Genomic DNA, 26,483 nt, shown 5'->3' on the forward strand with positions numbered 1-26,483 from the left:
AACAAAAGCCACTGGAAGGACCGTCTTGGTTTACTTTGATGTCAGTGGCCTCTGTAGACAAGTTATCATGGTAGAATGTTGGTCACATGGAGTTTATATTGTATATTAATAAGTATTTGCAAAAAAAAAATTCTTGATTCTTAGTCACGATTTTTTTTTTTTCTTTTTAGTCATGCATTTATATTCAGTGAATTTTCAGAGCTCTCCAATTTGGTTGATAAGGGCATGAACTCCCTTCTACTTTTTATCACCACTTACCAAGTGACTTTAATAATCGGCAATTTTTTCTTCTAGGTTTACTTTATCAGCATCAAAAAATAAGAAACATGCTAAGAACAATTTTACATGTGTAGCTTGTCACCCTAAGGAAGATTGCATAGCAACTGGTCACAAGGATGGCAAAATTCGTCTTTGGTCAGTTCACTTATGAAGAGCATGGTGACCCTTTATATATCATTTGCATTAGTCCTGCAGAACAGAGCTATCTTTAGTTCAGGATGAAGAATAGTGCTGGTAATAGAGATGAGGCTTTGCTGCTCTCCTCTGTTTCTTGTCTTTCTGTGTTCTTCATTGCATAGACTGATTATTTTTGAATTTCTAACCTTGCGGTTGAGAGAGGAGTTAAAATTTCCATGTTGCCTAAAATTGTTTTATTGAGGAGAACTTTATCATTACTTTTTGCCCTTACTTTCCTAACTTAATGCCTTTGGTCAAATTAACAATTTTAGTCTTCTCCAATAGGAGGAATTTTGATGATGATAAGAAATACACATACACATGTTTACATTGGCACCATGACATGGTTATGGATTTGGCTTTTTCAGTGACAGGTAAGTGAAGTTTAATAATTAAAATGAACTTTTGAAGTACATGGATTAGTATTCACTGCATTTATACTTTGAAAGATTTAGAATTGCATGGACCAAAGGAATTGTAGACACTTGTATATAACCCCTGTGGTTTGAGCTTTCTTCAGCACAGTACAATATATTATAGGTCAGTGATAAAATCCTTGTTAACATAAAGAACCTATTTAAATTACATTAGTTTTTAAAAATGTAATTATAATTAGCACATGGCTAAGTGCTTGTTGTCCATAAGAGTAGCTGTAGTTTATCTGGTACAAAAGATTATGCTATGCTTTCTGTCTACTACCTCATTTAGTTCTGGAAGCTGTGAAATAGATGTCGTTTTGCAGATGACATGAGATTTGTAGTTGAGAACTGACTTGCCTAAGGTCGCACAGTTGTTAAGTAGGATTTGGACCTACGTCTAATTCAAAAATGTGTTTTTAACTGTTAGATTACCTCATCTGCATTTATAATTTTAAATTCAGAACTTGTGTTTCGTTTAAGCTGCATGAGAGTGTGCTTGAGATTTTGTCTCCCTCTGTCCCTCCACCCACTCTTGTTTGTATGTGCTTTCAAATAAATAATAATATTAAAGAAAATATGTACATATATATATACTGTTTGTGGTATATCTAGTACAAGGTTGTCAGTAAAATGTCAGCATTAATCCTGTATCGGTGTAAGAGAATGGAGGAGGAAAATCAGTTGTCTTTGTAATTGAGCTACAAATTATAGTTGCTTTGAGAACTGGTTATAAGTTCAAGCAAATATGAACAGTATAAACTGTTTTGGCTATAATTTGCACCCAGTCACACCGTGTGAACACTGAATTAATTCTTTCCAATTCTTAATCCCTTCTTGTCTCATGTCAGTGTATTAGGACCTCCAGTTAATGCTGAGTTACTGAGAATTTTTATCATGGGTGTAGAATTCTTTCGCTTTTTCTACATTTATTAAGATAATCATGATCATTCTCTTTGTTATGTAAATGGAATTAATTACACTTATTTTTCAAGTGTTAGGGTAACCTCACATTTTTTACAATAAACTCAGCTCTGCAATATGTTATCCTCTTAATATATCCTTGGATTCAGCTTGCTAATACTTTGGGAATTTTCATCGATCATGAAATTGGCTTAGAACTTTCTTATAATTTATTGGGTTGGTAAAGGATTATGCTGTTCTTTTAAACAGGTTGGGAAGTGTTCTTTGTTTTTTGGTTTGTGGGTTTTTTTGTTGCTTGGAAGAGTATAAAACAGGTTCATTTCTTAAGTGTTTGGAAAAATTTGTCGTTGAAGCCGTCTGGTCCTATAGGATGTTTGTTTCATTTAGTTTTTCTGTTATTGGCAGAAGAGTTAGTCGGAACAAACTAGTTAGATATTGTTGGAAAGGAAAATCCCAGAATCAGTGATTGTTAAGTCTGTTGACTCTTAATCTCAGAAAACAAACAGGGTTGCTGGAGGGTAGGGGAGTGGGGGGTTGAGGTGGCGGGGTGATGGACACTGGGGAGGGAATGTATTGTGGTAAGTGCTATGAATTATGTAAGACTGATGAATTACAGACCTGTATTCCTGTATACAGGCCTGTATTATATATTTGTATGTAACAAGCAATACATTATTTGTTAAAAAAATTTTTTTTTGTCAAGTTTATTAAAAGATGGGAGGGAAGATACTTGTTTGCATATTTTAAAAAACAGTTTATATCTCTAACATGGTAGGAAAAATTTAAGTGTTAATTATATTTTTCTACTTTTCTCCCAAAATACTGTCCTTTTCATTTCCGTGGATGGATGAGAAGGCACCAGTCTGCTGAGTGGTGGTCGTGAATCTGTCCTTGTCGAGTGGCGCGATGCAACAGAGAAGAATAAGGAGTTCCTCCCCCGTTTGGGAGCTACTATTGAACATATCTCAGTCTCGCCAGCAGGGGATTTGTTCTGTACTTCTCATTCTGATAACAGTAAGTCTGACTTTGTTGTGAGGAGATAGAATTGTACAGCTGGGGAATGGAAAATAAGAGACCTAAAACTAAGAGGAGCGTAAGATTTAATAAGCATTTCTTTTCTTCCATTCTTCCTCTTTTCTCCATTTCCTTTTTTTGACTCTAGATGCCACCAAAATCCACATTTTCAGGATTGTTTTTATAAAAACGTAGGGCTAAGTGTATTTGGTTCTTGTTGCACCGTCTCCATTTCAAAACCTTTACATGTGGGATGTGGGGATAATGGAGGGTTTTTGAAGTGGGCTTTTGTGCCTTCACAAATGCAGTGATATTTTCAAAAGAGCACGGGATGTACCATACTCTCAGCATGGGGGTCCTGTGGGTTCTGACAAGATTAGAGGCAGTCTTGTATACCTCCAGATCTTTTTGCTCATTCTTTTACTTTTCAGCCTAAATGTAGATCTCAGAGCCCATTGTGTCCTTTCCCTTCAGGGAAAAAAAAAAGCAAAACAAAACATAACTGGGGGCGCCTGGGTGGCTCAGTCATTAAGCTTCTGCCTTCAGCTCAGGTCATGATCTCAGGGTGCTGGGATCGAGTGCCATGTCAGGGTCCCTGCTCAGCGGGAAGCAGGGAAGCTCCCTGCTTCTGTTCCCTCTCTTGTTGTCTCTTTCTCTGTCATATAAATACCTTTTAAAATAAATAACTGTGAGCAATCCGTTAGTGCAATTACTCATTTCAAAGTAAACAATCTCTTTTGGGTAGGTAAGTTTCTGAATTAACACTTAAAATATATTCATAGGTACAACTGATAAACCTTAAAATTTCCAATAACAAAAACAAAAAAGCCCCTCCTTCCCAGCCCCAGTTTTTTAGCTAACTCCCAAAATACTCCTGATATCTTTTTTTAATCCCTGACTTTCTAATAATACTGAGTAAACTGAACTTACTAAGTTGTTTTGTATTCTGTTGTATTTTAGAATGATATAAATTCAACTGATTTTTTTTTTTTACCTTGAAACTCTGACCGATTTATAGGTTTTTGTGTTTTGTTTTTTTTTTTACCCACAGAGATAATAATAATTCACCGAAACCTTGAGGCATCCGCAGTAATTCAAGGCCTAGTGAAAGGTATTACAAAACTCAATGGATTTGTAATCATGCACAATTTAAAAGTGAATATTTGTATGATCTTAACTGTTGTTTGTCACTTCTTTTGCAGACAGCAATATCTTTACTGGTTTGATGATTGATCCCAGAACTAAAGCTTTGGTTTTGAATGGAAAACCTGGCCATTTGCAGTTTTATTCCCTGCAGCATGATAAGCAGTTATACAATGTAAGATTGCCCTCCATTAACTAGGCTTAAAGCTAATAGAGATTTCCAACAGCACCACTAGAGTTAAGTAACTTACTTAGTAGCTTCTAACGGACTGAGCCACCCAGGTGCCCCAATTAGTAGCTTCTGAAACAAGATCTTTTGCCTTTGTTTGAACATTATCAGTACTGTCTGTGGTTACTCAGTTGCTTACAGCAGAATTCTAACGAGGTCACAGTTGCAAATCAAGTCTCCATGTAAGTCAGTTGGCACTCCTGTGCTGGCTCTCCATTTAATTGTGTTTTAGCTCTCAACTACCTGTGCCTTTGAATTCCAAGAGTAGGGAAATAAGAAAATAAGGATTCTAAGTACAAATATGTTTCTGCTTTGTGGTAGAGTGTTGTCATATGTACATACCAGTGATAAAATTTTCAGTATAAAGAGGGATGCTGCTTATTAATCCAGACTTGCTACTTCTTTATGCCTCATAGTATCCTTTATTAATTTCTGTCATAGCAGCTCTCCACTTGATCTCTCTCTTTCCCTTGCTCTTAAACCCCCGAAGAAAGCAGACTTAGTTCTTTGTACATTTCCAGTACAGAGCCTGGAAATAATACTTTACTCAATGTATGTTTAGTAAATAGACAAGGGAATGGGATAAAAGAAACAAAATAGTCTACTTAAAACATTGCTATCTTTACCACGTAAAAATTGTAGATTTTATTTTTGCTCTAGTTTTTAGTGATGTGGAATTTAACCGTGAGATTTTATGTCAAGCTCTTTGTTCATAGAAACAAGGGAGAAAAGCATTACTGTCAATTAAAGGCTCTATTGTATCATGTACACAGGTCAGTCATCACTAAAAGTCCATTAAAGAATAATGCCACTGAACTGGTGCATATAATGTGCTTTTTTAATGGCAGTTTTGATGTCCATAACTAATAGTTCAGTTTTTTTCCTTTATCTGAGAACCTATTACTGCAGATTCTAGAAATTATCTTTGTAGTTACCATTCCTTTGAAAACTTTAACATTTATGTATTTACATTAATTAACTTTTTGGATTTTTTTAATCCATCAGTTAGATATAATACAGCAAGAATATATCAATGATTATGGTCTGATCCAAATCGAACTAACAAAGGCTGCATTTGGCTGCTATGGTAACTGGCTTGCAACAGTGGAACAACGTCAAGAAAAGGAAACAGAGCTTGAATTGCAAATGAAACTGTGGATGTATAATAAGAAAACACAAGGGTAATACTACCTGTCTGACTAATTTCAGAGTGGAAAATATGTGACTTTGTATTTTATGGTTTCATATGTCGGTGTTTAAAATGTTTCATATTGATAAATTTTAGAATTAGAGAAATGAGGGCGGTGTTACTGTACTAATAAATAGCCTTTCCGCTTTCTGCTCGGAGTAAGTGTTGGCGTGCCCCAAGTTGTAATATCGTCTCCAGTATAAATGAGGAAACGTGGGAAAGTGACCCCACCCCCTCCCCAAGGACATCAGACATAATAGCAAGCAAAGCCAGAGTTAGAATCCAAATTTCTGAGTTCCTTTGCTCTATTCACATTCTATTGCCTTCGGGAAAATGCATTGGTAGGCAGCAGAGGTATGTTGTCATGTAACGTGTATGTTTGATTAGGTAGGGAGTTGACTGGTTTCTCAGACCTTGATTATAGTAGCCGTTGATCAAGTCCCGGCTTGTCTAGAACTAGGCTTTGTGCTTTTATACCTGTTGTCCTACCAGTCTTCACAGAAACACTTAAGATAAACTTCTTTTCCACATTTTAAGGTTGAGGAAACAGACCCAGAGGGATTAATAGATGATCACTAGTCACTTTTCTTGTGGTATGGATTTCTAAAAAAAAAAAATCACAGCAGTCTTGCCCCGATGTTCTTTTAAGAACACCATGCTGGGTTATCATGCATTCATGTCACGCTGGAAACAAGCTTTGAGAGGTAGTTCGGATGGCTAAATATTAAATGCCAGCCAGGACGGTTCGAAGAGGTAGTTTGCTGTATTTTCTTGCCAGGTAGGGGCTTTTTGGCTTATTTTTGAAAGTAGATAGCCATCTGAGTTCTGTATAGTTTTCTTACAGAGTTTAGTATGATAGGTTTCCATGGAGCGTTCTGTGATGACTCCTATTTCATGTAGGTTGGCAGGAAACATAATAATCCCTATATTGCATAAATTAACAGCAAGAGATCATGCGTTAGACCTCTCTGTATTCTGTGGCCGTTAGGGGTAGAGCACCGAGTTGTTGTCATTCTAGATGATAGTCTCTTGCCCGTTCTTAAAGATGCTATTGTAAAATGTACAGTGAAAAATTCTTATATGATGATATATCATATTGTTCTGAGGTAAGAATAAATTGATGATTGCCTCTTTCTCAGGTTTGTTCTTAATACAAAGATTGACATGCCACATGAAGGCCACATCACAGCTCTCTGTTTCTGTAATGCAGAAAACTTTGAAAACCCCACCTTGGTTACAGCTAGTAAAGATGGTCACTTCAAAGTGTGGATATTAACAGATGATTCTGATATATACAGTAAGTTAATTAAATATGGTATGTCTAAAGGGTGTATAATTTTAAGAATCTCTTTAATAATGGTCTCCATTCCAGGAGGACATTTTCTATCTTATTTAACTTCTGTGGGTTATTGCCTAATTTTAAAAGATTTAAGAGATTACATTTTACCTGCCTTCTCCCCCAAATCTGTACATTTTCATGACTTTCTTGATCAGTCATGTGCTGATTATTTCGGTTTCGGTGAGGGTACTGTGTTTAAGGCAGGGGGCAGTTCTTTCACTGTTACTTCACTGTTCCACTAGAGGGAGGTCAAGATTTCCAGGAAGGGGCATATATTTTAAACCAGTCAGTGCTTTGGAGCATTTCTAACCCAAGTTTCAAGGAGCAGGGTTTTTTGTCCCTTCTTCTGTAATCCATGCTGCTTATAACTACCCTAAAGTATTATCTAGCATTAATACCATTTCTGAACTATATGATCTATGTTTCCACAGAAAAAGCTGTTGGCTGGACCTGTGACTTTGTGGGTAGTTATCACAAATACCAAGCGACTAACTGTTGTTTCTCTGAAGATGGCTCTCTGCTAGCAGTTAGTTTCGAGGAAATAGTTACAGTATGGGATTCCGAGACATGGGAGCTTAAATGTACATTTTGTCAGCGAGCTGGGAATATAAGGTAAATAATTGGGAAAGTATGTCATACTGTTTTGTTTTTTATTTAAATGAATCTTTCCACATAAACTTAGTAGTAATTTATGCTTCAGCTAACGGTAGTCTGTGCATCAGTGGGGGTCAGGACCAAACCAAAATGGTAGGAAGATAAAAATTTGGGGTATGTGAACCATTTGCTGTGGCTTTACCCATTTCTGTAATGAGAGCTAACATTTAACTCTTGACCTACAGATTTCTTTTTTCTTCAAAATCAATACTTTTCATGGTTGTGCTACTAAAAACAGACGCTAATAAGGGTCAGTGGATCCAGACAATGCTTTTCTTCTGTTTTCCTATAAAAAACAATGTCATGCTCAAACCTTGTTGTGTTCAAAAAGGCGAAAGAAAAACAGCAATATCTGCACTTGAGGCAACTGCCATTTGAGGACAGAATGGCAGAAGGCTAACAAGAGGGGCGCCTGGGTGGCTCAGTGGGTTAGGCCTCTGCCCTCAGCTCAGGTCCTGGGATCGAGCCCCACATCTGGCTCTCTGCTCAGCAGGGAGCCTGCTTCCCCCTCTCACTCCCTCTGCCTGCCTCTCTGCCTACTTATAATCTCTGTCCATCAAATAAATAAATAAAATCCTAAAAAAAGGAAAAAAAAAAAGGCTAACAATAGTTTTTAATGCCCAACATACCTGATTCTGAAATCGCTTTGTAAAAATTCTTCAGAATTTATATTGCAAATTTTCTTCTAAGTTAAATGAACATTAAAAAGGGTTTTGTTAAATGACTGTACATTTCACATACATGTTTATAGTATGTGTCATAAACCATACTGTACAGCATATTAGAGAAAAGAATTGGTCATCACACCTATTTCGTATAGAAAATAGCTTAATAAACCTTTTGCTCTCCTTAGCCCATTTTTCTGCAGGATAATTGTGAGCAAAAATGTGTCTTTCTAAAAATCTGCATTGCATAAAACTATCCCAGAAGTCTGCAGTCTGAAACTCAGCGTGCTGGAACTGATGGTTAACTTTGTGTGGTTTTTTAATATAGGCACCTTTGCTTTGGGAGATTGACTTGTTCAAAGTATCTTCTTGGCGCTACTGAAAATGGCATTCTTTGCTGTTGGAATCTGCTCAGTTGTGCACGTAAGATACTTATTTTACCATAAAGTGGCGAAGCATCTGATAAGTGGCCAGTAAGCTTTGGCATTTTAGGACTTCTGGATCATATCTTCATGTCTCTATCCATAGAATACATATAATATTTCACATGTCACATTATACCAGCAAACTTTGGAGTGCTGAGCCTGTAAGAAATGCACATTATTTGTAATCTGCCTACTTGGCCATAAAGTGACTTCCATTAGCCTTGCCTTTCTCTACTGTGTATAACTTTCTGTTGCCTTCTGTGTTCCATAATCTCATAAACAACCTGAGGAATGTTTTTGCTAATCTGTAACCTGCACTAACATGCAGAATCCATGGCAGCTTTAACTTTGAATGTCTCCTTTCACAAGCCTTGTAACAAGTATGGACTTCATTTTTACTCATTTTACTTATTGGTATTTTGTGCATTTGAGTATGTTTGGAAGGCATGGTGTTTGCTTAGTAATGACCATGTGTGATACTCTGTATGTATTCTCTACAGTGGTTCTGGTTAACATTTTGCCCATGTTCAGCAGCTGCAGAAAAGTCCCAGAAAGTAGTTGCACTGAAATACTAACCATTTCATAGTACTTGGGTTTTCTGCTTCCTGCCTCTCACGTCGGCGCAGCTTCCACAGACATTTCAGTTTGTCTCCATGTGTTATTTGGAAGTGTAATATCCCTCTTCCTGAGAATAGTAGAATTGACTGTCCCAGTCAAAATTGAGTACCTACTTTAAATAGCAGGCTTAGTGAAAAAGCTTTCGGTGACTCTTTCTCTGGAAGTGCATTGCTCTTTTCTCCCCAGTGGAATGGAGTGCGAAGTTAACCGTTAGAGTTATGGAACCCGATCCTTGTTCGGAGAATATTGCTGCAGTCTCTCAGTCTTTGGCGGGTTCAGACTGTAAGTACAGACCATAGTTTGATAATAAGAGGAGATCTACTGGCTAAATTTTCTTTTTGACATCTTTAATAGAATGTGAGTCAAGCTGCCTTTAAATCAAGTGTTTATTTTAAGCCATTCTACCTCTCTTGAGTTCCTACTCTGACATCTCATTCTGTACGCATTCATAACTGACTTCTAGGAGATTTCCAGTACATCCCTCATTTTTCACCATGCCGGTCCCAGTCGACATTCAGAACATCCCAAGAGAGACTTTTCCCCTCTGAAGCATTTTAAGAAGCTTTAATCATTCTTCCTCTGTACACTGTCTACAGATCCCTGTTCCAGTATGTAAGACAAAATACCGCAATAATATTTTGGTGTCTGCTGCAGGAGGCCAACCTGGTCTCTGGAGCAGGGATTCTTCTTCCTACTTTTCATCTTCATAGCCCTCATTCCTAACCTGCTTGGCACATAGCAGGCATCCAGTAGATATTTGTTGAATCAAAGCCTAAAATAATCATGACTTGAACATTTTACTCAATGGGGTAAGTCCCAGATTAGTGTGGTCTGTCATCCTGAGGCCAGAACTAACCTTCGCAGGCAAAATATTATGGTCTGTTTGTTTTTTCCCCTCTAGTGTTTGTATTTAAACCTAGTGAGCCAAGACCATTGTATATTCAAAAGAATATCTCCAGAGAGGAAGTCCAGTGGGGAGTGTTTGTTCCACGAGATGTGCCTGAATCATTCACCTCAGAAGCTTACCAGTGGCTGAACAGATCCCAGTTTTACTTCCTAACAAAGTCACAGGTGACCGTCCCACCTCAAAAAGGCAACCACTTTGTATATGTAATTTTCAGTTGCTTAGAATTTGAAAGTCCTGGCCCATAACTGCTGGACCAGTGATATTAAAGGATTACTTCCCAAGAGAAGTAAATCTGATATGCTCAGTAGAACAGTATTACTAGTGTTAAGTGTATTAGCACAACTTTACCCCACACCTTTGAGTCTCTTTGGGTATTGTTTGCATTATCTCCATGACACCAAAAAAATAAAAAATAAAAATAAAATACTTTAAATGGTACTTATTAGTGTGGTGGATAGATTTTTTTTTTTCTTTTTAGTTTTCGTATTTGCTTTGCCATAATAAAAACTGGCTTCAGTTTGATCCAAGAGTTAATCTGTTTCGTTGCCAATTCTTAAATAACTTTTCTCAGAACAATCTTGTAACTGTCACAGGAGTTACTAAATATGTTTTAAATCTTCTATTACTTTCCTTTGGGCGCATATATATATATATATATATATATATATATGAAAAATTGACCTCATTTTTATTTAGATTTTGCATCATTAATCTCTATTTTCAGAGTTTATTGACATTCACAACGAAGTCTCCAGAAGAGAAACTCACACCAACAAGCAAACAGGTATGTTTCAGCCACTCGTGGTGCAGACTGCATTGCCTCCCTCCAGAGATAACCTTATCTGTGTGAGGTCAGCTATGAGGAAAATGTTCCACCTGCCCAAACATGGAATTAGGCATAAACTTAAAAGCTACTTGCCTCTTTGAGGTTATATTTACTCTTCTAAAGTATTGCTTTAATTTGTAATAGCAAAAATATATGCTTGTGATTTAAAGAGTCAAGTAGTTATACAGGACTTTCAGGAAAACTTCCCAACACCACTGTGCCGTTACCCACAAAGATAATCACTTTCAACTCTTTTACCTAGTTTTTATTTGCCTTCCTATCTCTAAGAAACATGTTTCAATTGCTAATTCTGGATTTTTCAGTTATTGTCTGCTTACTGATCTGTTTAAGTTGCTACTCTTTTTCACATCACCACTTCCCCCATTCACATAACACAAACCCCCTTCCTGTTCCCCAGTTTTCTCAGTACAGATAAATCAAGTCAGTATTCATTAGAATGCTGTAAACACAATTCATAGCTGAGTCATGGAGTAACCAGACAGATTGTTTTCCTTTTATTTGCAACTCTGTTTTCTCCAGAGTTAAGGATTGCCATCTTCTTCTTTGCATAGTTCTCCATAATACTTCTCATCTAATTCACCCCCAAACTCAACTTGTATGAATCGTCTCTCAGTATTTCAGATATTCTTCCAAGTCTTGAAGGAATATTTCCAAGAGCCTCTGTCCTGCTTCAGTCTGGACCGGCTACTCTAGGAATACCTGCTGCACAGTAGTCATGGGACCTACATTTGCATCATTTGGGGATTCATTTCACCTCTAGCTTTCCCCTTGCTTTGGTGAAGCACATTTCTGTTAGTGTGTGGGATGCAAATTTAAGACCTCATGTGTGTGGAAATGCTTCTGTTCTCTCCCACTTGACTGGTTGTTCGCGTTGCAACGGTATAGGTTGAAATCATTTTCTCTTAGAACTTTGAAGGTATTGTCCTATTTTATAGCTTTGGGTGTTACTGGAAGTCTAATACCATGCTTATTCCTGTTCCTTTATCTGTAAACTAGCTTTATGTTCCTCTGAAAACTCAGTTGAATTTGTTCAATTTTTTTGTTGAACATCAATAGACTAGGGTCAGTTCTAGACGCTTGGAATACAAAACAGTCAATTCTCTAAACTTACAGTGTTTACAGTCTAGCAGGAAGATATAGCAAGCGTTAAATAAGTGAAATATGTAGTACTTTAGAAGTAGTTAAGAATTATGGGTGGAGGAATAGAGGAAAAGGGGTGTGGGGTGCAGCTTGCCATTTTATGTAGGCCAGGCAAAGTACGCTTTTAATCCTAGAAATGACTGAGAAAATTACTTCTTTGCCTTCATTTTCTCTGTTCTTTTTCTGGAACTCTTGTTATTTAGTGCTGGACCATCTCCTGTTTTCTTCTGTTTTCTGGGAGGTTGTTTCATCTTTATCATCTAATCTGCTTTTTTCTGGTTTGCATGGTCCCATTTCCATCATTTGTTTTCCATCTATTTTGGTCTCTTTAATAGGTTTTCGTCAGAGTCTGATAATTCTTGGCTGTCTTTTATTTAAAAGTGATCAAAACAGCCATTTGGAAGGTGTCCGCTGAGATGGAGTTTGTCTGCGGGTCTCTGCCACCTGGCTATTTTTGAGAAAGTCTCCAAAGTCATTATTTTTAGGTCTTTTGTCTTAGGCTGGTTAGATTTCCCCGATAAAATTCTTCTAAATTCTTGCCTGGAGGATAGCAACCTGGAAGCACCCTCTTAGGTACAGCGGCCTTCAGCTGGAAGGACACTGTCACCAACCCCACCAGGCAGTTCAGTTTAAAGACATACTTTTGTTCCACCCCTCCAAGGAATGTACTTCTAGCCCTCTCTTGGGGCTCAGAAGGAAATCTAGGAATCTGCATGCTCTCTAAGTGGATTTTCGACCAGGACACCCAGTTATTGTTAGCCTTTTTCTGAGGTACTGTTGCAATTGTACCAATTCCTCAGCATTTGCAGGATTCAGCCATATAAATTTGGGTATTTCTTGACTTTTCCCCCAGCCAGCTTAGACTTCTTTCTCAGTTCTACTAAGTTACCTACTACCTTGAACGTGCTTTCCAAAACCTTCCAACATCTTACTTACCCATTTTCTTTCTCACTGTGGGTTTATGTCCTTTTGAAAACCCATTTGCTGTCATTTGTCGTTGGTGGAGAAGCAGTAGTGTGTATTTTGTTCTGTCATCTGAACATCCACCGTTAGCTTTTCCCCAATAAGTGGACTGCTAGGCCTCAGTTGCTTTACTTGTAAAGAGAATCATATTAGATAATTTTTAAAGTTCCTTTCACCCCTCACATTTTGTAACTACCAATACTTTTTATTGAATCAAAGTCAGTTCCTCCTTTTTACTGAAGAAATTTCCCTTTGTCTTAAATCCTTACAGCTACTAGCAGAAGAAAGTCTTCCAACAACACCATTTTATTTCATATTGGGAAAACACAGGCAACAGCAGGATAAAAAGATAAATGAGGCTTTGGAGAGTGAATTAGTACAACTACCCTTAACAGAAAACATACCTGCAATTAGTGAGGTAAGTAATTCATAACATGAAACAGATTAAATACATTAAAGCACCTTAAGTTAGAGTTTATACAATTTGTAACATAACTTTTTTTTTTCTTTTTTAAGATTTATTTGAGAGAGAGAGAGTGTGTATGTGGGGAGGGGCAGAGGAGGATAGAGAAAATCTTTAGCAGCCAGACACGGGGCTCCATCTCACTTGCCTGAGATCAGAACCAGAGCCAAAATCAAGTCAGATGCTTAAGACTGAGCCACCCAAGCATGCCTGTAACAGATAACTTTTGAATAATTACTTGGTTTGGGTATTAGAACTGCACAGTATACAAATAACATAAATTTATGATTCCAGATTACTGGAAACAAACCCTATTGGATTCTGCTGGTGGCATTAAGTCTTTTTAAATGAAGCCCTATTTTTCTGTTTTTGTTTTTTTTTACTGTAGCTTCTTCATACTCCAGCCCATGTACTGCCATCTGCTTCTTTCCTGTGCTCCAAGTTTGTAAATTCATTGCTGCTGTCTAAGGAGACAAAGAGGTAAAGCAGTTTTTAAATGTTTGTTACCCTCTCCTAGAATATTCTTTCACTGTGACTCTTCAACAATGTGTGGGGTAGAGGCACTGACCCCCTGCATAGTCAAATCCACACATAACTTTTGACTTCCATAAGACCTAACTGCTAATGCCTGATGGTGCTTGCAAGTCTTAATAACATAAACACTCAATTCACACGCATTTTGTATGTTATGTATATCATATACTGTATTCTTAAAACTAGAGAAATTAGTCATACAGAAGAGAAAATATATTTACGGTATTGTATCCCAAAAAAATCCATGTATAAGTAAATCAGTACAGTCCAAAATCCATGTTGTTAAAAGGTCAACTGTATTTCTCTTTATTTTAGCCTTAATATGCAGTTAAAGGATATAGGACTATTAAGCCAAATGAACAAAATACATTGAAAATTATTAGAGTTCCTGTGTGTATAGTTAAGGATTTGTTATATAACTAAAAATTATACTTGTAAATTCACCTGTTCTTTTATAATAACCCATTTTTGATGTGCACTCAATAACAAGATTTTTAATTTACTTTTTCTGTATGGTTACAATTCTGTATAGGTCTTAAATTAGAAAGTTATCTAGAAAATTTTTTAATAGTAATTGTTTATATTTTATTTTGTTATTATGAAAGTGGTGAAGAAATCCTTGAAGATATAGATATGGAAGAAGATAAAGAAAGTGGTGACGATTCAGATGAAGAACATGATTTTACTGAAAAGACCCAGGATACAAATGACACAGATTTGGGAGAAGACATTATACATCAGTTGTCAAAATCTGAAGAAAAAGAACTAAGAAAATTCAGGAAAGTAGACTACAGCTGGATAACTGTTCTTTGAGTCTGGGAGATGAAAGGTTCTTGCACTTTGTATTTCTTTTATTATATATTAATACTCCAAAAACATCTTCTTTGATATTATTGCTCTCCTTAAAATATTAAATACGAACAGGCTTTACTTCTTAAGTAATTGGTAATACAAAGCTGTGTTTGCATCATGTTTTAGAGTTGCTGGGTGCATTCATACACACACTATCTCATTTTTATTTTGAGTTACATCAGCCTGAGAAATAGCTAGATATTTTCTTTACAAACGATTACAGCATTATGTCCCCTTAGCTACAATTTGGAGATATAAAAAGTTTTGAAAATCAGAACTTTTTGTCGAGGATATTTTTAAGTTTAGCAGCAAAATTTATTTGGTGACCGATAGGACCTGAACAGATGTGGTATTTTCTGTAGTCCTGCTTCATACCTCTTTAGTGTGTTTATTTCTCTAAGAGAAATTTAGAGAAATAATTCGATTATGCAGTGTTCCACAGATCCCACTGAGGGTATTTAATAATATGGGCTGCCTAAAATCTGAAAAATTCTAAATTCAAATCATTTGGCCTCAAGCCTTTCAGATAAGGGCTTATCTGAAAGGGCTTACCACAAGTAGAGTGGTCTACTTGTAAATATAATTTTTAGGAAAGCCTTGGAAGATACAAGAGGACCTGATATTATTTTGTCAATGTTATGGCTGTGTATACTGAGTCAAAGAACCACTACTTTTTAACCAAAGTCTCATTGCTAGTAGAAGAGAATCCAATTCTCTGTATTACATTTAAGTACTGAGGTGACTACTTTTTAACCATTTCGCATTTGGAGTTTTCCTATTCTACTCCTATTAAATTGACATTAAAAGTTAACACAAAATAGTAAAGTACACAACTTCATGGTCCAAGATAGTTCCATAGGAAGACCCTGAACTCACCTCCTCCACAGACGTATCACATCTCTGCTTCTGGAGCACTTCCTCCAGAACTGAGGGCTGACTGAATGCAGTTGAATCCAATAACAAAGGACAAATAAACTAGAGGGAATCAACAGATTAGAGAATGCAGAATAGATCAGCGATCTGGAAAACAGGCTAAAGGAAAACACCCAAGCTGAGCAGCAAAAAAAATAAAATTACAAAATGAGGATAGAGTAAGGAATATGTTGGACAACATCAAGCCAACAAACATGCATATATAGGGGGCCCCAAATGAAGGCAGAAAATTTATTTGAAGAGAGAATAGCTGAAAACTTCCCTAACCTAAAGAAGGAAGACACCCAGTTTCAGGAAGCACAGAGTTCCAAACAAAATAAACCCAAGGAGGTCCAAAACCAAGACACATAATGAAAATGTCAAAGATTAAAGAATAGAGAATTTTAAAAGTAGCGAGATAAGCAAATAGTCATCTACAAGGGAAACTCCACAAGACTATCAGCTGATTTTTCAGCAGAAACTGTAGGTCAGAAGGGAGTGACATGATCTGTTGGAAGTACTAAATGGAAAAAACTACAACCAAGGATACTCTGCCTAGCAAGGTTATCATTGAAAACTGAAGGAGAAATAAGCTTCCGAGATAAATAAAAGTTAAAGGAACTTCTTTAAGTGAAAAAGATAAAAAGCATAATTAGGAATAGGAAAGTTATGAATAAAGGTAGAAAATGCTTATACATAAAATATGGAGGGAGTAAAAAAGTTCTTTTAGAATTTTAGAATGTGTTCAAACTTAAAAGTGATTATCAACTTACTAGAGACTACTGTGTACTTAGAATGTTACATCAAACCTCGTGGTAATCACAAACTCAAAACCTATAATAGGTACACAAAAAATAAAAAGCCAAGCATAACATTAAAGAAAATCATCAATCACAAGGAAAGCAAATAAGAGAAGAAAGGAACAGAGAAGTAGTAAGAAAACCAGAAAATGATAATGGCAATAAGTACATACTTATTAATAATTACTTCAAATGGTCTAAATGCTTCAATCCAAAGAGGCAGAACGGTAGAGGAAAGAAAGATACATAGGTATGCTGCCTATAAGAGACTTCATACCTAAAGATACACACAGACCGAAAATGAATGGGTAGAAAATACTTAATGCAAATGGAAGTGAAAGAAAAAGAGCAACAATGTTTATATTAGACAAACATTAAAACAAAAACTATAATATGAAACAAGGGCATTACATAATATAAGGATCAAGCCAACAAAAAATTATAAAGCTCTGTGCACCCAACGTTAGAGCATCTAAATACAGAAAACAACTATTAACAGACATAAACGGAGAAATTGATAGTAATAAAAGAATAATAAGGACTTTTAATACCCCACTTACATCAATGGATAGATCACCCAGGCAGAATATCGATAAGGAAACGGTCTTTAAACAATACATTAGACAAAATGAACTTATATATATTTAGAACATACCACCCAAAAACAGAACACATTTTCAAATGCACGGGGGATATTCTCCAGGCTAGATCACATGTTAGGCCACAAAACAAGTCTTAACTAAATTTAAGACTGAATTCATAACACATATTTTCTAACCACTATGGTAAGAAACTTAAAAATCACAAGGGGGGATAAAAAACAAAACCATGGAAGCTAAACGCCATGCTGCTAAACAACCAATGGATTAATGAAGAAATGAAAAACATGGAGAAAAACGAAAATAACTGTCCAAAATCCTTGGGACACAGTGGGAACAGTTGTAATTTATGACAATCCAGTCCTACCTCAAACAAAAATCTAACCTTACACCCGAAGGAACAAAAAAAAAAAAAGAATAAAGCTCAAGATAGTAGGCAGGAAATAAAGATCAGAACAGAAATAAATGAAATACAAAGTAGGAAATACCAAACCAAGAGCTGTTTCTCTCAAAAGATAAAATTGATGAAACTTCAGCCACACATCAAGAGAAAAAAGACACAAAATCAGAAATAAAAGAGGCATAACAACCACAAACACCGCAAAAATACAAAGGATTTTAAGAGACTACTACAAAAAGTTATATGCCAACAAATCACACAACCTAGAAGAAATGAATTCCTAGAAACATAATCTTCCAAAACTGAATCAGGAATAGAAAATCTGAAAAAAATTACTAATACCAAAACTAAGTTTGTAATCAAAAGACTCCCTAAGGGGCGCCTGGGTGGCTCAGTGGGTTAAGCCTCTGCCTTCGGCTCCAGTCATGATCTCAGGGTCCTGGGATTGAGCCCCGCTTCCGGCTCTCTGCTCAGCAGGGAGCCTGCTGCCCCCCCTCTCTCTGCCTGCCTCTCTGCCTACTTGTGATCTCTCTCTGTCAAATAAATAAATAAAATTTAAAAAAAAAAAAGACTCCCTAAAAATGAAAAATAAAAGTGGAGGACCAGATGGATTCACAGTGAGTTTTACCAGACATTTAAAGAAGACATAGTACCTATTCTAAAACTATTCCAAAAAATAGAAAAGGAAGGAAAGATTCCAAATAAATTCTACAAGGCCAGTATGACCCTGATACCAAAACCAAAGACATTACATAAAGGAAAACTACAGGCCAATAACCCTGATGAACATAGATGCAAAAATCCTCAACAAAATAGTAGCAAACTGTATTCAGCAATACATTGAAAGTATCATCTGCCACAATAAAGTGGATTTGTCAGATGCAAAGAAGCTTCAATATTCACAAATGAGCAAGATAACACATTATCAAAAGGATAAAAATCAGAACTCAATAGTTGAAGAGCATTTGACAAATTCAACATCCATTCATGATAAAACTCAACAAGTGGGGGAACATGCCTACATATAAATAAGGCTATACGAGAAACAGCTAACATACTCCAATAAAGAAACAGCTTCTTTCTAAGACCAGGAATAAGACAAGGGAGTCCACTCATTACTTTTATTCAGCCTAGTATTAGAAGTCCTAGTCACAGCAACCAGGAAAGAAAAAATGTATTCAAATGGTCAGGAAGAAGTTAAACTGTCACTGTATGCAGATGACATAAAGTATTATACATAGGACCTAAAGATTCTAATACAAAACTATTAGGAATAATGAGTGAATTTAGTAACATTGTAGGATACAAACTAATTATGCATAAATCAGTTGTGATTTTATACACTATGTAAATAGCATATAATAAAGCAGAAAATTTTGAAAAACTAATCCCATTTACAATCATCAAAAATAACAAAATACTGACAAACATAACCATGAAAGTGAAAGACCTGTACTCTGAAAACTATAAAACACTCTTATGAAAGAGATTGAAGAAAACACAAACAAATGGAAAGATATTCCATGCTCATGGATTGGAAGAATTAATACTAAAGTGTCCATGCTACCCAAAGCAATCTGTAGATTCAATGCAATCCCTACAAAATGCCAACAGCATTTTTCACAGAATTAGAACAAATAAAAAATTTATATGGAAATTCAAAAGACTGAATAGCCAGCAATCTTGAGATAGAAGAACAAATGGAGGTATCACATTCCCATATTTCTGGGATATACTACAAATCTATAATAATCAAAACAGTATGGAACTGACACAAAGACACATAGATCAATGGGACAGAGTAGAGAGCCCAGAAATAAAGCCATGCTTATATGGCCAACTAATCTACAACAAAGGAGGTAAGAATATACAATGGGGAAAAGATGGTCTTTTTAATAAATGGTGCTGGGAAAACTGGATAGCTACATGCAAAAGAATGAAACTGAACCAGTTACACCATACACAAAAATCAGAATGGATTAAAGACATAAATGTAAGACTTGAAACTTGAATGTAAGACTTGAAACCATAAAACGTCTAAAAGAAAAATGCAGTAATTTCTCTAACATCGGCAATAACAACATTTTTCTAGACAGGTCTCCTGAAGCAAGGAAAACAAAAGCAAAAATAAACTATTGGGCTCCACCAAAACACAAAGCTTCTGCACAGCAAAGGAAACCACCAAAAAAAGGCAAACTGCTGAATGGGAGAGATATTTGCAAATATCTCTGATTAGGGCTTACTATCCAAAATATAAAGAACTACAATTCAACAGCACAACAATCCAATTAAAAAATGATCAGAGGACCTGAATAAACATTTTTTCCAAAGAAGACTACAGATGACAGGCACATGAAAAGATCCTTAACATCACTCACTAATCAACAGAGAAATGCAAATCAAAACAATGAGATATTACCTATTTGAGCAGCTGAAATCAAAAAGACAAGAAAACAGGTACTGACTGGGATGTTGAGAGAAAGGAACCCTCATGCACTGTGAGTGGGAAAGTAAATTGGTACAGGCATTGTGGAAAACAGTATGGACTTTCCTTAAAAACATTAGAAAGTAGAAATGCCAAATGATCCAGTAATTCTACTACTGGCTAATTATCCAAACAAAACGAAAACACTAATTTGAAAAGATATATTTACCCCTTTGTTTATTGTAGCTTCACTTACAATAGCCAAGTTATGGGAGCAGCCTAAATATCCATTGCCAGGTGAACGGATAAAGAAGGCATAGGGGATGTGTGTGTGTGCCAGTGTGTGTGCATCTGTGGAGTAATGGAATATTACTCAGCCATAAAGAACAAGATCTTGCATTTGTGATATGGATGGAGCTAGAGGGTACTATACTAAGTGAAATAAATCAGACCAAAAGATAAATACCATATGATTTTACTTACATGTGGAATCTACAAAACAACATAAATGAACAAACAGAAACAGACTGATAACAGAGAATAAACTGATGGTTGTCAGAGGGAAGGAGGTGGGAGGATGGTCAGAATGGGTGAAGAGGAATGGAAGACACAGGTTTCGGTTATGAATTAGTCAAGAGGATGAGCGTTACCACATAGGGAATATAATCAATGATACTGTAGTAGTGTTGTATGGTGACAGCTGATCGCCTCTGGTGAGCACATGGTAATGTGCAGAGTTGTTGGCCTCACCATGTTGTACACCTGAAAGTAATGTAACGTGTGTCAACTATACTTCAATTAAAAACAAAACAGTAAAGTATACACATCGTAAGAGCTCAGCTCAACACATGTTAATGATATTGCCATAAGTAGTTTCTCAGTATGTTTAAGTCAGTATCCAAGTAAGGCCTATACAATTTTTTTAAATACTAGCAAGACTGAGAGAGAACTCACACACTATACAATTCACTCATTTAAACTGTACAATTTAGTTTTTTAGAATATTCAGAGTCGTATACCATCACCACAATCAATTTCAGATTTTTTTCCTCACGCGAAACTGCGTTAGTTATCACTACCCATTTCTCCCAACTTACCCCACTCCACACCCTAGGCAAACATAATACTTGTGTCTTTATAGGTTTGTTTATATGGACAATTCATGTAAATGGAATCCTAGCATATATGTGATCTTCTTTGGCTGGTTTCTTTCCTTTGGCAGTCATGCTGTACTATGAATCAGTATATCATTCTTTTTTATTATTTTCATTTCTCCTGGGTAATATACCTGAGTGGACTTACCAAGTTACTTGGTAAGTCTGTGTTTAACTTTTTGAAGAATCACAAGACTTACAAATCAGTCCCAGAATTTTACATCATTTACATTATGTGGAGCATTCATTGTTCCATAATCTGGTCCATTAAATTTAGGTCCTTTTGCAGGGTTAGTTTTTGAGGCTAACTGTTCAAAAGAACATTTGCTAATCATTTGCTAATCTTGCAAAGATTTTGAGGGTTTTTTCTGATTCCGGAAGGATCTTTTTAGCTGTCTCTTCCTGCTTCTTTCTGCTCAACTGGCTGGTTTATGGTTTAGTTTATTGCACTGGTGGCGCTACTTACAACCCCCCCTTTAATGGCTCACCACCGAAATCTCCGTTGTTTGCAGGGACATCTTTAGGCTTGAACTTTACTTCAAATAATGTTAATGTTTATTTCAATTACTGTTCCCTATTCTTACAGACTGCCCCCGGACAAAATCTGTCAGCCACAGCTCCAGAACTAGGGGTAGACACGATGGCACCTTCTCTTAGTGACACCCTGCTTCACAAGCTGGGAGAGACAACAGCCTCGACTGCGCTTGTCCCTCCTCATGGATCCTCTGCCCTAAGCAAGCTGGGGGAAGGATGACCAGAACTCCGGTATTCTCAGCCTGTTCTCAGCCGAGGAAGTAGGATATATTGACATAGTTACGAATAAATGTCATTATTATTTTTTGTCATATTCAGATACTGACGTGGTACATTCAAGTTTAAGAAATGACTCTGAAAAACAACCTGAGGGTTTTGAAGGGTCAGGGGTGGGAGGTTGGGGGAACAGGTGGTGGGTAATGGGGAGGGCACGTTTTGCATGGAGCACTGGGTGTTGTGCAAAAAGAATGAATACTGTTACGCTGAAAAAATAAATAAAATGGAAAAAAAAAAAGAAAAAAAAAAAAGAAATACATACAGCTAATAAAAAAAAAAAAAAAGAAAGAAATGCTTATTTTTTTTGCAGATATGTGAAAGATTCCATAGTTTCAATCAAATCAATTTGGAACATATCTTTTTAAAATAATGATTATTATACAATCTGAATAGTTGCTTTGTGTGGATTTAATTACTTTTTCTAAAAAGTTGATCAGTCTAACACTAAGACATGACAACACTCGGAAAAAATTATTTCAATTATTCCTCCTCCAACATTAAAAATGTATATATACTGTTTCTTTTTCCAAAGACAACTATAAAAATAAAAGGGAAATGACCACTCTGATCATTAAAATCTAGACCTGTCCAGCAGATTTGCCGTTCTGGCCCTTCAGGCTCCTCCCCCCGCCCCCACAAAGAACTAGTTTCTTCATAATAAGTGAACTAATAAAGATGATTCCCTTGTCCCCTTCCTCATTTATCTATCTGTCTGTCCAGCATGAACCCGTTACTTGGTGCTTTCACGGGGGCAGCCTGTACTTCAGGACGTATAGAGTGTCAGCCTCTTGGGGGATGGATGAGCCACATGGTAACCGCTCACGATGCGCCACACATTGCACGTGCATCACACTTTCTCCACAACAACTCCGTATGTCGTGTAGTCACCCCCTTTGACAAATGAGGAAACTGGCGCCAGAGAGGGCAGGTAAATTGTATCTAGATCACTGGCCTCCAGAAGTGGGGTTAAGGGATGCCTGGGTGGCTCAGTCGGTTGAGGATCAAGGATCAAGTCCTGATCCTAGGGTCCTGGGATCAAGTGCCACATCGGGCTCCTTGCTCAGCAGGGAGCCTGCTTCTCCCTCTGCCTGCCGTTCCCCCTTGTGCTCTTTCTCATTCTCTCTCTCTCTCTCTGACAAATAAATCTGAAAAAAAAAAAGTGGAGTTAAGACACTCTTTTCCATCAAATTCTAAAGCCTGTGCTCTTTCTAGACTAGCATGTGGTCTCCCGGCACTTAAGACAGCTACTTAGCGTCAGAAAGTCATCGGTAACTGGGGAGGAAGCATACTAAGAAACAAGCAGAATGGAGAGCCCAGGTTTAGATAGTTCCAACCACAGACAAATAGGACCTAGCTCTGTGACCTGGCTGAAGGCCTTCAAGCCACTGGACTTTAGCCCCCTCTTACATACAATGAAGCTCTCCCTCCTTATGCAAATGGTTTTGATTATCTGATTAGTACTATCATGTTCCAAATACAGGAAAAGTATATAAAATTTAGATATTGTTTGAGATTATGTGCTTGGTTATATGCGAATTTTTAATGAAAAGCCAATTGAATACCTACATATTAATTAGTGTAAGCTCACTGTTAATAGAAATCTATTAAGTTGAACATAACAGCTTGGTTAAAAACTAAGTCTTATAAATGGGATTGGTTATTCCCATTGGTTATGGCTGTTTTATCTGAACTACAACTTCTGAAAATTGTGCTTGCTTCTGTTAGCTCTGTTTCTTGAAAGCCACAAAAATGGCAAAATTGTCTTATAACAACAAAGTCAGGATTCTGTAACACCACACAATCCTAAATGAAATGTAAAAGCTAAGACCCAAAAAAGATTTAGGATCCCAGGTAGATTACTTATCATTGGGATTAGAGAGAAATAACAATGAAGTAACTGGGATTTGATGGTAGTATACCACAGAGGGATCAATGTGAGTAGAATAGAATCAACCGGAGAGAAGCAGTCAGTGACTGAACTGTCCAGTTGGTTTTGCTTTTCAAAAACCATGAACAAACCACTTATTCTCTGAATCACAGTTTCTTCCTCTAAACTGCAGAAGTAAAATGACCTCTTCCAGCTCTGTGGTCCATGACCACAAAACTAAGATGCCAGAGCGGTATATTACAGTACCGCTCCCTCCGCATGCCCCCAAATACCAAGAATCTGTTCTTGCAAGTACTAAATCTGAGGTATCTGTATATAAATAGGTAGAGGTATAGCTATCTTAGTTTCCTATCTTCGAGCATAACATACCTCTAGCTTGGAAACTCCTTGGGAGATCAGAGCACTTAGTTCACAAAATGAAATAATCAGACATGAAAGTGCACCAGTTCCTCCCATTGTTGTGTAGAGTTTTGATAATCCTTGCTGCTCAGCTGTTGCCTGCTTTAACGGAAGGACAAATATAAGTGCTCTGAAAACAATCACTTTAAATGCAAATATTGATATATTCTAGCTCACATAGGAAGGTAAAATTAAACTTGTTCCCTCAAAAACGCCTGTTTGCAGTTGTGAAATTTAAGTTCACTAGTCGAGATTTATTTAGTATTGTGTGCCAGAAAGACCACTGGTCTAGGAGTCAGAAGACTCGTAGTTCCAGCTCTCCCTCTTTCTAGGTGTGTGCTTGTATTAAGTTTATTTGAGGACATAATTTTTTTACCTCTGAAATAAGAGGACTGTGCCTTGTTAGATGGTCCTCTAAGGCTTTTTTGTTTTGTTTGGCCTCTCAAATTGTGATTCCCCAGCATGCCCAGAATCCATCAGCCCTACTCAAAGAAATGTGCATGGCTTTCCAGCTTAATTACAGCTTCCTTTGGCGCTGGAGACAAGAGCAAACAAGCAGCTTAAAAGATTTTATTTCTGAATAGAAAAGATGATCCTGTACCTACTTGGGCTTGAGATGTACTTGACCTGAATCTTGACCCAAGAGAACAGATTAGAATGAGAGCTCTCCTCATCAGTAATTTCCTCAGAAGCGATGAGCAAAAGCAAAACCTGGAATGAGGGAGCAGTCTGGATGACACACGAGAGGCACTTACATTTGCTGAATGAAGGAAATGTCCTGCAGAGTAAAGATGGGGAGGTAAGTGAACAACTTTTGCCCTATCTAAATAGTATATTTCCCAGGCCCCAAGGACTCCAGAAACCGAGGACTCCCATGTTCTGCAACACACAGGCCACACAGTCCATGAGTTTCAGTAGTCAACTGGGTAGCTAAAGGAAACTGAATACAGACCGGCTTTTCCAATCTTAGAATACAGTGCTTCTCTGGATATTTGAAGCTGCTGTCCACTGCCCACATCACTGCCCACATTCCTCAGCACCAGGAGAGGACGCTGGCTTACTTTCTGTTCCACACTGACAAGAACCATTGCTGCTTCATCCCTGTGTGTCATCCACAAGCACACCCTTTGTGTTGATGAGTGACTAATTCTTGCTCTTGCCCACTTGGTTTTTGCCCCAGCAGTCATCACCACCGACTTGTCTATCTCTAATTTTCACTTTCTCCTTTCCCCTTGGCATAGGAACGTGCTTACACTCAAATATCTTCAACTTTTAAAACAGAATCCCACAGCCGACAGTGTTGCTTGGGAATCTCATGGTTGACATCCTTTTTCTTTGACCCCAACTGCGTTTACTTATTTTTCTTCTTCCTGTTTTTTGTTAGATCACATGTATTTCTGTAAGCAATCTTAAATCTCTTTGGACACAGACTTGAATATAAGGGCATGCAAATATTCACGTGCCCTAACAGGTATCATATCCAACTTGTCAACCTAGATCTAGTAAAGGGAGTTCCAAAGGAAAGTTTGAAAACTCAATGAGCAAATAGATGTCATGATTTATAGGGTAACATGCAATTAAAACAACATATTAAAGTGAGATTTTTGTTTTAGAACTGGCCATTTTTCTACAAAAATTGTGGAGATTCAAATCTTAATTAACCTGATTTCTCTGGTAACCTGATCCTTCCAGTAACCAATTCTGAAACAAAAACCTTTCTTGGGCAGATGGGAAGGTGGTGTATGCATGGCTGTATAGTAGCACCAACAAGCAAAGATGCGAGTCTCACTGGAAATCAGGACCAACCAATCTCCTCTCTGAGGCCTCAGTCATCTCACAGGATCATCCTGAGCATTAAATACAATCATGTATAATAAAGCTTTTCAAAAAAATACACATTTTTGTATAAAGTTAAAGCAGTTGGCAGATTCAACCACCCTGACTAAAATGTGTTGTGAAAGGATTTCACTTTCACCTGACGATGAATTGCAGTAAGACTAAAACCTATCTGGAGGTTAATTCTTGGTATTTATATTGCCAAACATATTGTATCTGTTTTATAAGTCAGTTCCTTTAAGACAAAAGAAAGTACAACATATAAACTCTAATATGAAAAGGACTTGATTATCAGTCAGAGGCCAGCCCTCTGATTCCTGAGCTACGTGTGGCACAGAGGGAAGTAGAATTTTGAGACAAACCCGGTTTATGTCGTGGAGGTCCAGATCAGCTCTCAGCACATCCCATATGTTCTTCACAAAACATGTATTCAAGGTGACTAGCAGAATCAATCAGCAGCAGGATTGTAGGATTTGGGTGCT

At 37.1% G+C, this 26,483-nt stretch overlaps 1 protein-coding gene across 3 annotated transcripts in view; it reads left to right on the plus strand.

Moving 5' to 3' along the window:
- The window catches only part of WDR75 (WD repeat domain 75), a 32,652-nt gene extending 10,705 nt beyond the window's left edge, over positions 1-21,947 (plus strand). For 2 of the 3 annotated variants that reach the window (XM_046019115.1, XM_046019117.1), the window contains exons 7-21: positions 295-414; positions 742-830; positions 2,652-2,810; positions 3,862-3,921; positions 4,013-4,128; positions 5,188-5,363; positions 6,511-6,668; positions 7,142-7,322; positions 8,358-8,452; positions 9,259-9,354; positions 9,974-10,143; positions 10,704-10,763; positions 13,201-13,347; positions 13,781-13,872; positions 14,532-14,864. In XM_046019115.1, the coding sequence (XP_045875071.1) occupies positions 295-414; positions 742-830; positions 2,652-2,810; positions 3,862-3,921; positions 4,013-4,128; positions 5,188-5,363; positions 6,511-6,668; positions 7,142-7,322; positions 8,358-8,452; positions 9,259-9,354; positions 9,974-10,143; positions 10,704-10,763; positions 13,201-13,347; positions 13,781-13,872; positions 14,532-14,739 (1,927 nt within the window). In that variant the 3' untranslated portion in view covers positions 14,740-14,864. Of the gene's footprint in view, positions 1-294; positions 415-741; positions 831-2,651; positions 2,811-3,861; positions 3,922-4,012; positions 4,129-5,187; positions 5,364-6,510; positions 6,669-7,141; positions 7,323-8,357; positions 8,453-9,258; positions 9,355-9,973; positions 10,144-10,703; positions 10,764-13,200; positions 13,348-13,780; positions 13,873-14,531; positions 14,865-21,654 lie in introns of those variants that run through there. The other variant, XM_046019116.1, reaches the window with a different exon arrangement.
- Positions 21,948-26,483: the final 4,536 nt, after the last annotated feature.

This window comes from Meles meles, chromosome 9 (assembly GCF_922984935.1).
Source record: "Meles meles chromosome 9, mMelMel3.1 paternal haplotype, whole genome shotgun sequence".
NCBI lineage: Eukaryota > Metazoa > Chordata > Mammalia > Carnivora > Mustelidae > Meles > Meles meles.